Source organism: Macaca mulatta, chromosome 7 (assembly GCF_049350105.2).
Source record: "Macaca mulatta isolate MMU2019108-1 chromosome 7, T2T-MMU8v2.0, whole genome shotgun sequence".
In the NCBI taxonomy this organism is placed as follows: Eukaryota; Metazoa; Chordata; class Mammalia; order Primates; family Cercopithecidae; genus Macaca; species Macaca mulatta.
Genome location: NC_133412.1, coordinates 78,701,003 through 78,715,805, shown reverse-complemented (window position 1 = coordinate 78,715,805; position 14,803 = coordinate 78,701,003). Strand labels below are relative to the sequence as shown.

Here is a 14,803-nt window from a genome sequence, read left to right as displayed (position 1 = left end):
TTGGCACGACGCGGGACGCCGGTGTGGCAGTGGCGGAAGAGGCAGATATCGCGGACCACCCCCCTGCCCCCCAATTCCTTTCAAACAATTCCCTCCCAGCCGCTGAGCCCCGCCTCGAGTCCGCCTCTGGCCGGCTTGGGCGGAGCGCAAGGCCAGTGGGAGGTGCTGAGCCGCCTGATTTATTCCGGTCCCAGAGGAGAAGGCGCCAGAACCCCGCGGGGTCTGAGCAGCCCAGCGTTCCCAGTCCAGCGCCCGCGTCCTGCAGCATGCCGCGCCCCTGCCTGCTGGCCGCGCTGTGCGGAGCCCTGCTCTGCGCCCCCAGCCTCCTCGTCGCCCTGGGTGAGTGGAGCGCGCCGCCCTCTGGCCCTCGCCCCTCCTCCCCGCGCCGCTCGCAAGTTTGCCCAGCGCCCTCCCTCCACCTCCACTGTTGACAAACTTAGACAAAGCCCCGGGGACCGGGCCGGGCAGAGGGGCGGCTTCTCCCGCTGCTCCCTGGCGGGACAGGGGGACGCGCCCCTGCCGTCTCTGCGCTGAGGTTTTTGGGCTGGGACTCGGGACATCGGGTGACAGCCCTGCCGCCCCCAGGATGCGGCTTACAGATAATGACAAAGGAATTCGCTGTGTCGGGCCTCTCTTTTCCCTTGTGAAAAATCAGGCCAGGGAACTGCGTTTGACTTTCGAACCCCTTCCACCTGGGAGATTCAAGGACTCTAGTATGCATAAGTCTTCTCTGGATAACTTTGTCCTGGCAACTCCCCGCCAACTCCAATTGGCTGGACAGTTCATTGGATTTTTGCGCTCCCAATTGTCCGTGCCTGGTCACATAAGGGAAGGGCTGGGGAGTCGGTGCAGTGGACGCGGGCCGTAAGTGGGGCCCGGGAGGGGACCCAGAGGCTGCGAGGAACTTGGAAGAGGGCTGCTTGCTGATGGGAGTCTCCTGACTCCCTCCCTCCCGCGGCCTTGGCCGGCTGCTGTATCTTCCCTGGTCCTCCTCCGCCTCCCAGGAGGCCTCCGGCGCCCAGCTGGGCCCCTCGCAGGCTGGACTTGCGGATGCCCCGAGCCATTCACCGTGGAGCGCTGGGAGAGGTCAGGGCCAGGACTCTTTAGGCGGCCCCTCTATCGTTTTCTCATGGGATTGACTGAAGCAAGGCAGGTAACAGCTGAGCCCCAGCCCTACGTCCTGTGATCTGCCTGACCCTTAGGGCTAGAACTTCCAGAGTGCTCCAAGCTCCCAGGATCTTGGGAGCTCCTGGCCCTCCCCAGCCACCGTGAAAGACAGCTGGATCTTCATAGCCCCTTTCTACTCTTCTCTGTACCCCCCAACCTGAACCCTGGCCAAATGTTACTGGAAAGTCCCCGAAAGAGCAGGACTCTGAAGTCCCAAAGATGTTTTTATACAGGGTGATCTGGCCTTTTCCAGAAGGAGGCAACACCATACCTACCTTACATACAGGTAACCTGGCTGGGTAGGGTACATCTTTCACTTTCCCTTTTTCCCACTGGACCGTTTTGCCCTGGAGCAGTGTAGGAAGAGGGCCGGTGCAGTTGGGAGGTAAGAGTCCATTCCCAACCCAAGCCTCTGTCTGTGTCAGTGCTCACCCCCGCCTGCCAGGTCAGAGGAAGGATTACCTGCTATTTAAAGCCAATGACTAATAGCTCCTTGGGAGCCACTTTAAGCTCCCCAGGCCCTTGGAGGCGGAGCTCTGAGGGCAGATCGCTCATTAATGGTGTTGCTGGAGTGGGATGAACTCTCTGGGGGCTTTGGGATTCCAGGAGGACTCTCCAGCCTTGGATAGGTGACTCTGAAGGGGAGGCAAAAAGATTTCTGTGTGTTTTTTTTTTTTTTGAGACGGAGTCTTGCTGTGACGCCCAGCCTGGAGTGCAGTGGCACGATGTCGGCTCACTACAAGCTTCGTTCCCTGGGTTCATGCCATTCCCCTGCCTCAGCCTCCCAAGTAGCTGGGACTACAGGCCCGTGCTACCACGCCCGGCTAAGTTTTTGTATTTTTAGTAGAGACAGGGTTTCACCGTGTTAGCCAGGATGGTCTCAATCTCCTGACCTCATGATCCGCCCGCCTCAGCCTCCCAAAGTGTTGGGATTACAAGCGAGAGCCACCGCGCCTGGCCAAGGCGAAAAGATTTCTCATGTCTTGCTCCAAATGACAGATTTGGGTGTAGGGTCTCAGGCAGCCCTTCTGGGATGCTGAGGTCGGCTAGAGGACCCTTGTTGGGCCCAGCCAACCCTCCAGAGTCAAGGGATTGAGGACAGGCCCTCCTGTTCCTCCTCCTGTGTTCTCCACCACTGAGGCTGATGGTGCACATCTGTCATATAGGTTCCCATTCAGAAGCCCTGGTGGCCTCTGCAGCCCTTGCCCCCCTGGTGGTTCTGAAATCACCCTTTTCACTCCTCTGCCCTGACTTCCTCTCTCACCACGCTCTCCACCTTCACCCTCTTCGGTGGGATTTCTGCATTTCAGCCAGAGGGTCCTGTCTGCAGCTACCAGATGCTCCCCACCCTAGGGGAGCTCAGCGGCATGTCTGCACTTGGACCTTTTCAACCTTCTTCCTCCCACAATTGGAACTGACTTTCCCATGCCCATCTCACACTTGAGAATCTCTGTTTCTTGTTTCTTGTTTTTTGTTTTTTTGTTGTTCCCCCCTGGTGGACAATGGTGAGGAGGGTGAAGGAAGGTTAAAAGCCACTGCTCTGCAGGATGAAAAACTAAACTTGTCATTCTTCAGATCCCTCCCAGTCTGGCCCCAGCCTACCCTTCCAGCTGCATCTAACTGTGCTCCAACATACCACACCCTCTGTGCGCCTGCTTTTCTTGGAACGTTCTTTCCTCTTTGCCCAGTCTGGCACCCCCCTTACTTTGTCTTCTAGACCCAGCTCGAATATTCCCTCCTCTGGGAAACTTCCATCTCCCCAGCAGAAATCCTGCCTCCAGTGACGGTTCATGCAGGCTTCTGGAGCGTTGGGCAATGTTCCTCATCTGTGGACTTGCTGGCCTCTTTCCCGTTGGCTTCTTGAGGCCTGAGCTGCATCTGATTTCTCTGTCTCAGGGGCCCAGCATGGTCATTGGCCCTCTCAGTGTTTCCTGGATGATCATTGTGCTGTTCCTGAGTCAGGGCTGCCGCTGGAGGTGACATCTGTGACTCCGACCTATGCCTGAATTGGTGGGCAGAACCTGCTCGGTGGGCCAGAACAATGCTTCCTTCCACTGCCCCTGCCTTAAAGTCCTCATAGGCCTCCTTTGCAATCAGACTGCTGCCAAGAGACCTGCCCTGGACCTTGCCTGCCTCTCCAGACCCCAGCTGCCAGCTCTTCTGCCAGTGGGCAGTGGTCCCCAGCACCATTCCCATTGTCAGCCAGCACTTTTCTCGACACTCCCAGTCCACTTGGAAAGCTGGGCACTTCCCTTACGTGGGCTGATTCGCCTAGACGTGGACTTCCTTGGCTCTAGGCTGACTCAGGCTCCATCCAGCAGCAGACTGGGGAAGAGGGAGAGGAAGAGATAATGGGCTGAGTTTGAGTGGAGGGTCCTTTTGGGCTGGGCCCATCTGCTACTTCTCATCTCTGTCCCCAGCTCCTTCCTGATCACCTGCTCATCTTACCTGTCTCTGTCCCCAGATATCTGTTCCAAAAACCCCTGCCACAATGGTGGTTTATGCAAGGAGATTTCCCAAGAAGTGCGAGGGGACGTCTTCCCCTCATACACCTGTACGTGCCTTGAGGGCTACGCGGGCAGCCACTGTGAGATGAGTGAGTATCTGGGGGTGCTTGTTGCCTGTTTCTGGCAGTAGACCCTGAGCCACAGCCCTGGTGGCATAGGCCATGTGCTGGCCTTAGTCCCTCCCTGCCGTCCCCACCCCAGTGGAGGTGTCAAGGCCTCCTCTGGGGAGATGAAGAGAGAGAGACAGAGCCTCAGTTAGACCAAGGGGGTAAAAGGGTCCTGTTGTTTCTTCCTTCTCTCTGCCTGGCCCTCTGTCCTGAGACTGCTGGCCAGGCCTGACGCTGCTGCAGAGGAGTGAGGGCTTGTGGTCACCCTGGAGGTTGTGGGAGTGCTGTTTCTTGAGTCACCATGAGCTAGATACACAGCATTAGGGTTAAGTTGTGAGGATTTTTCTACCTAAGAGGGGAAAACAAACACATTCTTAGTCTTTTGGGGCCCAGGAACTCAGTAAATCAGGCTTGGTTTCAGAGTCTGACAGTTCCTGGCCCAAGTTTGACCTGCGGCCTCATCACAGAGCTCGGGGGGAGGAGGGAGACGTCTGGGCCAGCTGAGCCATCCCCTCGAGGTCAGGTGGTCAGAGGCCCTGCGTGCCGAGAGGGGCCTTGTGTGACCTGCCTGGTTATCCACTTGGCCACAGAATGGCCCTAGGTGGGGTGCCAACAGCAGTTCCCCTGCTGTCCTCCCTCCAGGCCCAGCTGGAGTCCCTTCCATTTAGTGCTCCCGCCCCACCAGGACTCCTCATGGGGTAGGCGGGTCGCCCACATGCGGGCCTGGGGATGGGTGGAGTGGGAGTCCTAGGTTTCTGAATCTAGCAGGTCAGTCGCTGAGCATCTTGGGTAGGGGGCGAGGGACATCTTGCCCTCCTTCAGGGAGATGTGGGGATGGGTTCTGAGGTTTGCTGGCCTCCAGAAGGAGGGGGCAGGTGCCTTGAGCCAGCTGGGTGTGAGCAGGAGCCCTGGGAGAGAGCAGGTCAAGTGTGTAGGATGCCTTTTACCTCCCAAGTGGCCCTGGGGCCTGTGCCTTGGGCCCTGGCCTGAGGCCAGATGTGTTTGAGATCTGGGTGGAAGGGTGTATATATGGTTTGGGGGATGGGTTGCTAAGGCAATCAGAGCCCTGGTGGGGCCGGGTGGGGCCACTAACGAGTGTCCTGGGAGCTGAGGTAACTGTGGGTATGCCTGAGTTGGAATTACCCACCCTGACTTCTAGCTTCTGGGCCTGAGATCTGCCCCAGGCTGGACATGGCTGCACCCAGGAAGAAGGCAGGGGTGACCACACAGCGGAGGAAGCCCTCAGAGGGCCCTTCGTAGCTCTTCCTTGCCTTTTATGTGGTATGTTTCCTTAGAGCCAACAAGGGCCCTGTGGGCCCAAAGAATGCACATTGGACTCCTTCAGGGTGTGAGTATGGTGGGGTATAGGGATTGTCCTGGAGGCAGACTGGGGTCAAATCTCAGCCACTGGCCGAGCTCTGGTCTTGGGGCTCTGGCCTCACTTTGCGCGTTCCCCTCCCTGCCAGAGTGCGCTAACACCGAGCTCGTCTGAGCCTGTGATGCTGGAGGAAGAATAGAACTGTCTGTGGGTTCTCTGCTTGGCAGCTGGAAGGCCCAGGGATACGCTGGGGGATCCCCAGGTGATGAGAGAAGCTTGGCCTGTAGGTGGGCCTCGTAGCTGTCCTGGGTTCCTGGGACCGCACTGCTGGAGTGATGGTGAGGGGGATGGGGCCTCGGCCAAGGGCATGTTCACAGATGGCTAGGTGAGGGCCCACAGGTGGAAGGCACAAAGAGGGAAAGCAGAATGGCATTTGTGCCCCACCTGGAGAACTCCTACTAGTGGGAGTTCTAGAAAACTCCAGGCAGATTAGCTTCTTTCTTTGTTTTTTGTTTTTTGTTTTTTTTTGAGACGGAGTCTCGCTCTGTCACCCAGGCTGTAGTGCAGTGGCCGGATCTCAGCTGACTGCAAGCTCCGCCTCCCGGGTTCACGCCATTCTCCTGCCTCAGCCTCCCGAGTAGCTGGGACTACAGGCGCCTGCCACCTCGCCCGGCTAGTTTTTTGTATTTTTTTTAGTAGAGACGGGGTTTCACCGGGTTAACCAGGATGGTCTCGATCTCCTGACCTCATGATCTGCCCGTCTCGGTCTCCCAAAGTGCTGGGATTACAGGCTTGAGCCACTGCGCCCGGCCTGGCTTCTTTCTTTGTGTGCAGTGCTGGTCCTGTTCATTGCCAACCAAGGTAACCCTTCTCCCAAAGCCACCCTTCTGAGGAAGCCAGGGGCTGGCTGAGGATGGCGTCCCTTCCTGGTGGGGGGGGGCACTGAGGAAGAGGGGGCCACACTGGTATTCTGTGCACCAGACTAATTGCTTCCAGATGCCCTATATGAACGTGGCCACCTCCCACAGCCTGGAGGGGGACTCTATTTTCCATGAGTGCCAATCACGGCCATCCCCAGAGTGCTACCCTGGCTGGGATCCTCTGGCAGCCCTGGGTCCTGGCCTCCCATGACTCTGCCCAACCCCCTTGCCCTCACCACTCCCAGCCACACACCTTTTCTTGGCAGCTTGTCCTGGGCATTGCCTTCATTGTCTCTTTGTGGTCTTTGTTCTGAGAGAGGCTCTGAGGTTCTCCCCGGCCCTGGGGCCTAGGCAGAGGACACTGAGTCTTATTTTCTTGTCCGTTGGGTCCCAGCTGGGCCCAGGAACCTGCTGGGATAGCCACCTGACTGCCACCTCCCTCCCCTCAGAGTGTGTCGAGCCGCTGGGCATGGAGAATGGGAACATTGCCAACTCACAGATCACCGCCTCATCTGTGCGTGTGACCTTCTTGGGTTTGCAGCATTGGGTCCCGGAGCTGGCCCGCCTGAACCGCGCAGGCATGGTCAATGCCTGGACACCCAGCAGCAATGATGATAACCCCTGGATCCAGGTATGCCTGGGGATGGCCCTGGGGCGGAGTGATGGAGAGAAGGCTCGATGAATGTTCCTGCATTTGGGGGTTACCATGGGAGGGTTCGTCACTGGAGTTCAGGTGGCAAGGTAGCAAGTTCCCACAGGTGAAGTGTCTGTAAGTGGATGGCATCCCTGGGGGAACCCGGTATGGGGTTAGGGTGAAGGGGGAGCGGGCCCCAGGCTGTGGAGGGCTGTGGGTACTCGATGAGGCCTCTAGAGGCCGGGGCAGAAGAAGCAGGCGCTTTGTGCGGGTGGTGTGCTCAGCTGCCCCTTCTTTGCTGCCGTTGTTGGGTTGTTCCCCCATCCAGTGCGGAGAGTGAAGGGACGGGTCTGCTTGGATCTTGAGTGGAAAGAACCCAGGAGATAAGGGTGCCATCTCCCCTGCCCTGTGTCCAGGTGAACCTGCTGCGGAGGATGTGGGTAACAGGTGTGGTGACGCAGGGTGCTAGCCGCTTGGCTAGTCATGAGTACCTGAAGGCCTTCAAGGTGGCCTACAGCCTTAATGGACATGAATTCAATTTCATCCATGATGTTAATGAAAAACACAAGGTAGGTCTTGTTGGGGCCTGAAAGAGGGGCTGTGGTCCATACCCCCTAAGGTTCTAGCATTGACTGAGGACCCCCAGTGAGTCCAGAGAACCCTGGGTGATTGGCCATGACATGGGTCTTCGGGTGCATCTTGGCTTCTAGAAATTGGGAAACCCAGACTGTGTCCATGTTCTGTGGTTTATAAGCAATAGTCCCACTTTAGAGATGAGACTAGTGAGACCCAAAATGGTACAGTGACCTGTTGAGGGTGGTAGTGGTGGTGGAGCTGGGTTTCATTCTGAGCCTTTAGGGGTACATGTACAGTTGTGTAGGTTGTACACTGCTCAAGGACATCATTACTAAGCAGGCACCATTCACAGTACAGGCATTATACATTTGTGGAACTCTGTCAGAAAATTGTCATAATAAACTATTTGAGAAAGGAGTGCCTTTTCCTAATTTGCAAAGAGGCACCCTGTAGGTTACAGGTGACCCTGTGTCAACTATAGGGGTTTATGCCCAGGCTCCATGATGATTAAGGAAAGTGAGAGGAGAATCTGTGTGGAGGGGTACGGAGTGACCAAAGGAGAGGCTGCTATGTGAGCCCCTGCTGGCTCTTCCAAGTCCTCTTCACCCTTCCAGCCCCACCTCTGCCTCCCAGGTCTGAAAAGGAAGATGATGTAACCCCAGGGAGGGGGACTGCCCAGATGGACCTCCCTCCCCCAGTCTTGTCCCTTCCCTCCTAGGAGTTTGCGGGTAACTGGAACAAAAATGCGGTGCATGTCAACCTGTTTGAGACCCCTGTGGAGGCTCAGTATGTGAGGTTGTACCCCACGAGCTGCCACACGGCCTGTACTCTGCGCTTTGAGCTACTGGGCTGTGAGTTGGACGGTGAGTGCTGGGGGTGCTGGTAGGGGGGTGCCGGTAGGGGGGCACCGTGGGCCAGTCCTAGGAGGTGGCCCTCCCTGCTGCCTCTTTTCTCAGCCAAACTGAGCTGGGTAGGGCAGCAACAAGGCCCGGGGACCAGGCTTCACTCAGGAAACGCACTCTAGGGACTCACCTGGTCATAGCAGTCCCACCCAGGTGTTTGCTGTCGGCCAACCCATGACCCAGGGCGTTCTGGTTGATAGAGAAAAAGACTTCGATTTTCAAAGTATTTTCACTTCTTCTGGTTGGCTCCTGTCCTGTAGCTTCTAGAACATGTAGCGTTAGGTGTGTTTGGCAGATGTCAGCTTTACGAGGGCAGATAATTTGTCTGTTTTGGTTGCTTCGGTATTCCCAGTGCCTAGAATGGTGTCTGGTTTATAGGCACTCAATAAACACTTGATGAATGAGTGAATGAATGAATGAGGGGCGTGGGGCCCCGATGAATGATTTATTAAGGGTACACATCTGGTAGGTATTAAGACTTGGTCTAGATCTCTGGGCTCCCGGCCCCACCCATCCAGAGCTTTCCTTGCCAAACTCTTAGAGTCTGCACTCCAGAGAAACACAGGGGCTTCTCGGACCATGGGGCTTGGAGCTGGTGCTTCCTGCTGCCTTTTCCAGAGATTCCCAAAGAGGTTTCCAAAGAAATTCCCCAGATGGAGAGCTGGGGGGGGGACCAGAAAGGGACAGCTTTCTGCAGACCCAGGAGACAGCCTTGGCGAGGTTAGGGTGCAGGGTTTGGGCTGACAGACGTTGATTGCCTCAGCGCAGCTCAATTCAGCTTTCCTTTTTGAGGGCTGGGTATTTCTCTCTCTTTGCAGCCACAGTGCCACCTGCTGGCCGTCAGTGGAACTGTAAGACTCGCTAAGCGGAGCTGCAGAGTGGAGGTTCTTATCTTACCCACTGGCATTTTTATCTTACCCAGACCTGCCCTCCTGCGCCCCCTCTTTCCCCTCTGTGACACCTCTTCCTGTTGTCTCATTTCAGACACCACCCAAATACCCCTCAGAGCTGAGTTCAGTGCCTGGCTGGGTTTAGTGTTTTTAGTGTGAACTTGAGTAGGTATGCTTCCTCCACCAGGGGGCCTTTTGAGCCTTACTGTTTCAGTGGGGCGTCTAAGACTGCCTTCTGCTAGAAGGAAATGTAGCCTACTGGGAAAGGACAGAGCCAGGTCTGTGTACCTCTCCCTGGAGTCCCTGCCACTTGCTGTTTTGGCTTGAAGCCTTTGGCCATTAAAGTTGCCTGGATCCAGGCATGGCTGGCCCCTGCTCAGGGCCAAAAGAGGGTGAGCCTTGCAAACCAAGGAAGCCCAGGTACCCTGTCTGCTTCCTTCAGGGTCTGGACCACTCCTCTCCCTATAGGCTTTCCAGTCAGCTGGAGAGTGTTGGTGCATGCGTGCATATATGTGGGTGGGGCTGAGGTCTGGGGGTACCTGGGATTCCACACGGGATTCCTCTTTGCAGGCATGGTGCCTTTGGTGAATTAATTATTTAATTCAATGGATGTTTATTAAGATATTGATTAAGCCCCTCCTGGGTACTTGGCTCTAGGGAATGATTGCCTGACCTCATGGAATTTGCATTGTAGCAAGGGAGGCAGACTTGAGGCAAGGAACAGATGACAGAGAGCAGTAACAGCTCTGAAGAAAAGCTAGAGGGTGATGAGATGACCATGACTTGAGGTGAGGGGAGAGAGCAAGACAAAGACTGCTCTGTTGGGAAGGCCTTTGACTGGGGGCCTGAATGATGGAGAGCCAGCCACATGAAAAACTTAAAAAGAGCACTGCAGGCAAGGAATTGGTAAGTGCAAAGGCCCTGGGGCATGTTGAAGGATGGAAGGAAGGCCAGTGGAGCTGGATCCTAGAGACTGAGGGGCAGCTTGGTGGGTGAAGAGCCCCAGGGACCCACAGTGTCATCACCTAGGAGCTTCTTAGATATGCAGACTGAGGCTGGGTGCGGTGGCTGACACCTATAATCCCAGCACTTTGGGAGGCCGAGGCGAGTGGATCATCTGAGGTCAGGAGATCAAGACTAGCCTGGCCAACATGGCAAAACCCTGTCTCTACTAAAAAAATACAAAAATTAGCCGGGCATGATGGCGGGCACCTGTAATTCCAGCTACTAGGGAGGCGGAGGCAGGATAATTGCCTGAACCCAGTCAGGAGGCAGAGGTTGTAGTGAGCTGAGATCATGCCACTGCACTCCAGCCTGGGTGACAGAGCGAGACTGTGTCTCAAAAAAAAAAAAAAAAAAAAAAAAAAAAATTACAGACTAAAAGCCCCAGACTACATTTGCTGAAACAGAATCTTTTTTAAACAAGATCCCCAGGTGATCTGGGAAAATTACTCCCCCAGTATCTTATTTTATAGATGGGGAGACTGACACCCAGAGAGAGGAAGGGACTTCCTAGAGTGATGGAGCTGACAGTTCTGCCCCTTCCCTGGTGCCCCTTCCAACTGTATTTTACCAGGAAGGCTGTCTGACTTCCTGGGGAGGCTGAGTGAGGAGGGTATGAACCGCTAGAAGCAGATGATCTGTAGAGAGGTCTGCATTGAGCACATTGTGCAGAATTGGTGTCCTCTGCAAAGCTGCCCAGGTTTTAGCCTGACTCAGGCCTCTCCTCTTCTGGGACCAAGGGACAACCAGTTCCCAGCCCAGTAGCCTCTCTTTGAGGGGGAAGGTGGTGGTTCCCTGGTGCACCACCATCAGGAGGCGATGGTCCCATCGGCAGGCATTGTCAACACACCCTGGAGGCAAATGTCTTGAGTGGTGAGGGTGCAGGTGTCTGGAGGCCAGTGACATAACTTAGTTGGCTCCCAGATTGCAGGGGGTGCTCCAGTCCCACCGTCCACTCCTGCCTCCCTCAACTCCCCAGAGGGATAGACACTTGTGGAGTGAGGAGACACCCCCATCATTCTCTTGGGAGTTGTATCTCCTGCCCATCCCCAACTGTTCTATCCATATGCCACGTGCAGATACGAATGCAAGACAGCCCAGCACATTCCTGAGTGTTTGAGGCAGGGCTAAGTGAAACAAAGGCCAGCTTCCCGGGCCAGCCCTCACAGGCCTGTGTGACAGCATGCCCAGAACATCTGAGTGTGCGAAGGCCCTCTGGGAGACACTAAGTCAGGGGGCTTGTGACTTTAAGCGTTTGTATGTGGCCGGGCGCGGTGGCTCAAGCCTGTAATCCGGGCACTTTGGGAGGCCGAGACGGGCAGATCACGAGGTCAGGAGATAGAGACCATCCTGGCTAACATGGTGAAACCCCGTCTCTACTAAAAAAAAAATACAAAAAAAAAAAAACTAGCCGGGCGCGGTGGCGGGCGCCTGTAGTCCCAGCTACTCGGGAGGTTTTTTTTCTTTTTTTTTTTTTGGTGGCAGAAAAAAATGACTGAAGTAAGCACTGAATAAATGAGGTGGTTGTTATTAAAGTTGTCAGTGGCTGTGCCATGGGATGGATGGGAGGCCGAGGCGATGGGGGCAGTGCTGTGAGTCCAGAAGAGGAAGAAATCCTGCCCAAGTGAAGTAGAGCAGGCTTCTTGGAGGAGGTGTCTCCAAAGTCAGGCATTGAAGGAGGGCAGGAGGTGGTGGAGCAGGGGCTTCCCTGGTGCAGAGGGAGAAGGGTGGTGAGTGGGAGGTCTTGGGTGATCTGTGAGGAGCTGAGCCCGGCTGGTTGTGGTGAGGAACTGGTGGGGCCGGCAGTGAGAAGGTTGCACAGTTGGCCCTGCAAGGTGGATGGAGCTGCTTTCTGTTGCTGAAGAGCATGCCAGGGGCTGGTCAGGATCCACAGAGTTCTTTCCGCTTCATCGCCTTGTGCTCCCGCCCCTGGGAGCTGTGGATCCCAGATCCAGATGACAGCCCACCTTGCTGGCAGGATGCTTCAATCCCCTGGGCCTGAAGAATAACAGCATCCCTGACAAGCAGATCACAGCCTCCAGCAGCTACAAGACCTGGGGCTTGCATCTCTTCAGCTGGAACCCCTCCTACGCACGGCTGGACAAGCAGGGCAACTTCAACGCCTGGGTTGCAGGGAGCTACAGTAACGATCAGTGGCTGCAGGTGGGCCAGCCCCTTCTTGGGATTCAGGGCTGGGGTTGGGTGGGATGAGGTGGGACTGCCAGATCTTTGACCTCTCCCCAGCCCAGGCTTCTGCTTCCCAAGAGAGTTCTGGAAAAGCCTTATTTTCCTTTGGCTTTTCTTTCTTCTTCACACCTGTACTCCCTTCTCCTGATCCTGCTTCCACTAAGGTGGAAAAAGGATGTGTGTGTGCGTGTGCGTGTGCGTGTGTGTGTCTGCGCGTGTGCGTGTGCGCATGCGCGCGTGTGTGTGTGTGCGTGTGCGTGTGTGTGTGTGTGTGTTTATACACAGGAGGAGAGCTGCTCCATGGGCTGCCACAGGGTTGACAAGGCTCAGCCTGTGGACAGCAGGGCAGAGGCGGAAGAGGGAGACATGACCCAGGCATCTTGGGACCTCTCCCCTGAGCACAGCGTACATATTCTCTGACTCAGTGTCTAAGAAGCCACCATGTGACAGCCCTTGTCTGTCATTGAAACTGGGAAACAAAAGAGAGTCATGGAAAGCCAGAGCTTGTTTTATAGATGAGGAAGCTGAGAGCTGGCAGGACGACGATCTGCCTAGGACCCACTTGCTGGCTGGCAGTGAGTTGGGTTTACACCTGGATGTTGGGGAACTGTGTGTCCAGGTGCAGCTGGCAGGTTCTCCAGGGAGATCAGGGACTGGGGACAGGAGGTCTGTCTCAGGGCCCCATGGAGCACACTGTGGAGCTGGGTTCCGTGAGTTGCTGCCTGCCTGTGGACACCCTCAGGACCAGTGTCGACTGTGGGCAGCGCTGCAGGGAGCCTCTAGAGCAGTTCATGCCCCTCCAGGCTGTGGCCTCTCCTGTCCTTCTTCCCATCACAGCATAGTGCAGGTCTCAGGCAGGGGTGGTTGGTGTTGAGTTGGCCAGGGCCCAGACTCTACGAGCCGTACAGCAGTGAGGTACCGAACACCATGTGTGGCCAAGTAGGTGGTATTATTTATGCCCCCCAAGGCTTTTTTTTTTTTTTTTTTTTTTCTGAGACAAAGCCAGGCTGGAGTGCAGTGGCGCCATCTCGGCTCACTGCAACCTCCGCCTCCCGGGTTCAAGTGGTTCTTCTGACTTGGCCTCCCTAGTAGCTGGAATTTCAAGTGGTTCTTCTGACTCAGCCTCCCTAGTAGCTGGGATTACAGGCACCCGCCATCATGCCCAGCTAATTTTTTGTATTTTTAGTAGAGACAGGGTTTCACCATGTTGGCCAGGCTGGTCTCAAACTCCTGACTTCAGGTGATCCACCCGCCTCGGTCTCCCAAAGTGTTGGGATTATAGGTGTGAGACACCACGTCCGGCCTTATGCCCATTTTATAGCCAAAAAAACTGAGGCTCAACCAAGTAGTTTTTTTTCAAAACTAGAATTCATGCTTCAGTGTGTCTGCCTCTTTTCACCTTACTGGAGATGGTCCAAGCAGAGAAAATGTGGTTGATTTCTTCTGTAGGTGGACCTGGGCTCCCCGAAGGAGGTGACAGGCATCATCACCCAGGGGGCCCGTAACTTTGGCTCCGTCCAGTTTGTGGCATCCTACAAGGTGGCCTACAGTAATGACAGTGCGAACTGGACTGAGTACCAGGACCCCAGGACTGGCAGCAGCAAGGTGGGTGTCTGACCAGCTGCCCACCCTTTGCCATTCCTTCATTACTTCCCTGGGAGTCTGGCCTGGGGCTCTGAGGGGAGGGGGGCTGGCTTGGGGTCCTCCTGACACCCGCTCTGCCTCTAGATCTTCCCTGGCAACTGGGACAACCATTCCCACAAGAAGAACTTGTTTGAGACGCCCATCCTGGCTCGCTATGTGCGTGTCCTGCCTGTAGCCTGGCACAACCGCATCGCCCTGCGCCTGGAGCTGCTGGGCTGTTAGTGACCACTTGCCATCCCCAGGTCCTCCTGCTTTCCATGGGCCCACCACCTCCTGGCTTCTCAGCCCCTTTAAATCACCATGGGACTGGGGACTGGGGAAGGGGAGGGTGTTCAGAGGCAGCACCATCACACAGTCACCATCACACAGTCACCCCTCCCTCCCTCTTCCTCACCCTCCACCTCTCACGGGCCCTGCCCCAACCCCTAAGCCCCATCCCCTAACCCCCGGCCCTCACTGTCCTGTTTTCTTAGGCACTGAGAGATCTGAGTAGGTCTGGGATGGACAGGAAAGGGCAAAGTAGGGCGTGTGGTTTCCCTGCCCCTGTCCAGACCCCCAATCCCAGACGCGTGTGTCTCTGTCTCTCCTAGCCCCTCTCTCACACACCGCATTCCCGTGGTGTCCTCAAGAAAGGCCCAGAAGCGCCAGGCTGGAGATAACAGCCTCTTGCCCATCAGCCCTGCGTCGGCCCTGGGGTACCATGTGGCCACAACTTCTGTTGCCCCCTGTCACCAACACACTTCCCCTTGTCTCCCTGGATACCTCTCTTGCCCCTTGTCCTGAAGCCCAGTGAGACAGCAGGGGGCGGGGTGGGTCTATGGGGAGATAAGGGAGTGAGGTCAGAGGAGGGCATGGGTTGGCAGGGTGGGTGTTTGGGGCCCTCTGTGCTGGCTTTTCACCCCAGAGGACACAGGCAGCTTCCAAAATATATTTATCTTCTTCACGGGAA

General features: G+C 56.0%; 1 protein-coding gene across 9 annotated transcripts; it reads left to right on the top strand.

Moving 5' to 3' along the window:
* Window positions 1-207: 207 nt before the first annotated feature.
* Window positions 208-14,803, top strand: MFGE8 (milk fat globule EGF and factor V/VIII domain containing). 9 transcript variants are annotated; one of them, XM_077940254.1, is made up of 9 exons: window positions 208-339; window positions 1,401-1,453; window positions 3,632-3,763; window positions 6,469-6,650; window positions 7,070-7,222; window positions 7,948-8,092; window positions 12,002-12,186; window positions 13,660-13,815; window positions 13,939-14,803. In XM_077940254.1, the coding sequence occupies exons 3-9, from the start codon at window positions 3,760-3,762 to the stop codon at window positions 14,074-14,076; spliced, it is 963 nt and encodes a 320-aa protein (XP_077796380.1). In that variant the 5' UTR covers window positions 208-339; window positions 1,401-1,453; window positions 3,632-3,759; the 3' UTR covers window positions 14,077-14,803. The 9 variants fall into 9 exon arrangements, with proteins under 9 accessions (XP_077796380.1, XP_014998457.3, XP_077796382.1 ...); XM_015142971.3 differs by lacking the exon at window positions 1,401-1,453; XM_077940256.1 differs by lacking the exon at window positions 1,401-1,453 and having other exon boundaries at window positions 3,632-3,874; window positions 6,440-6,650.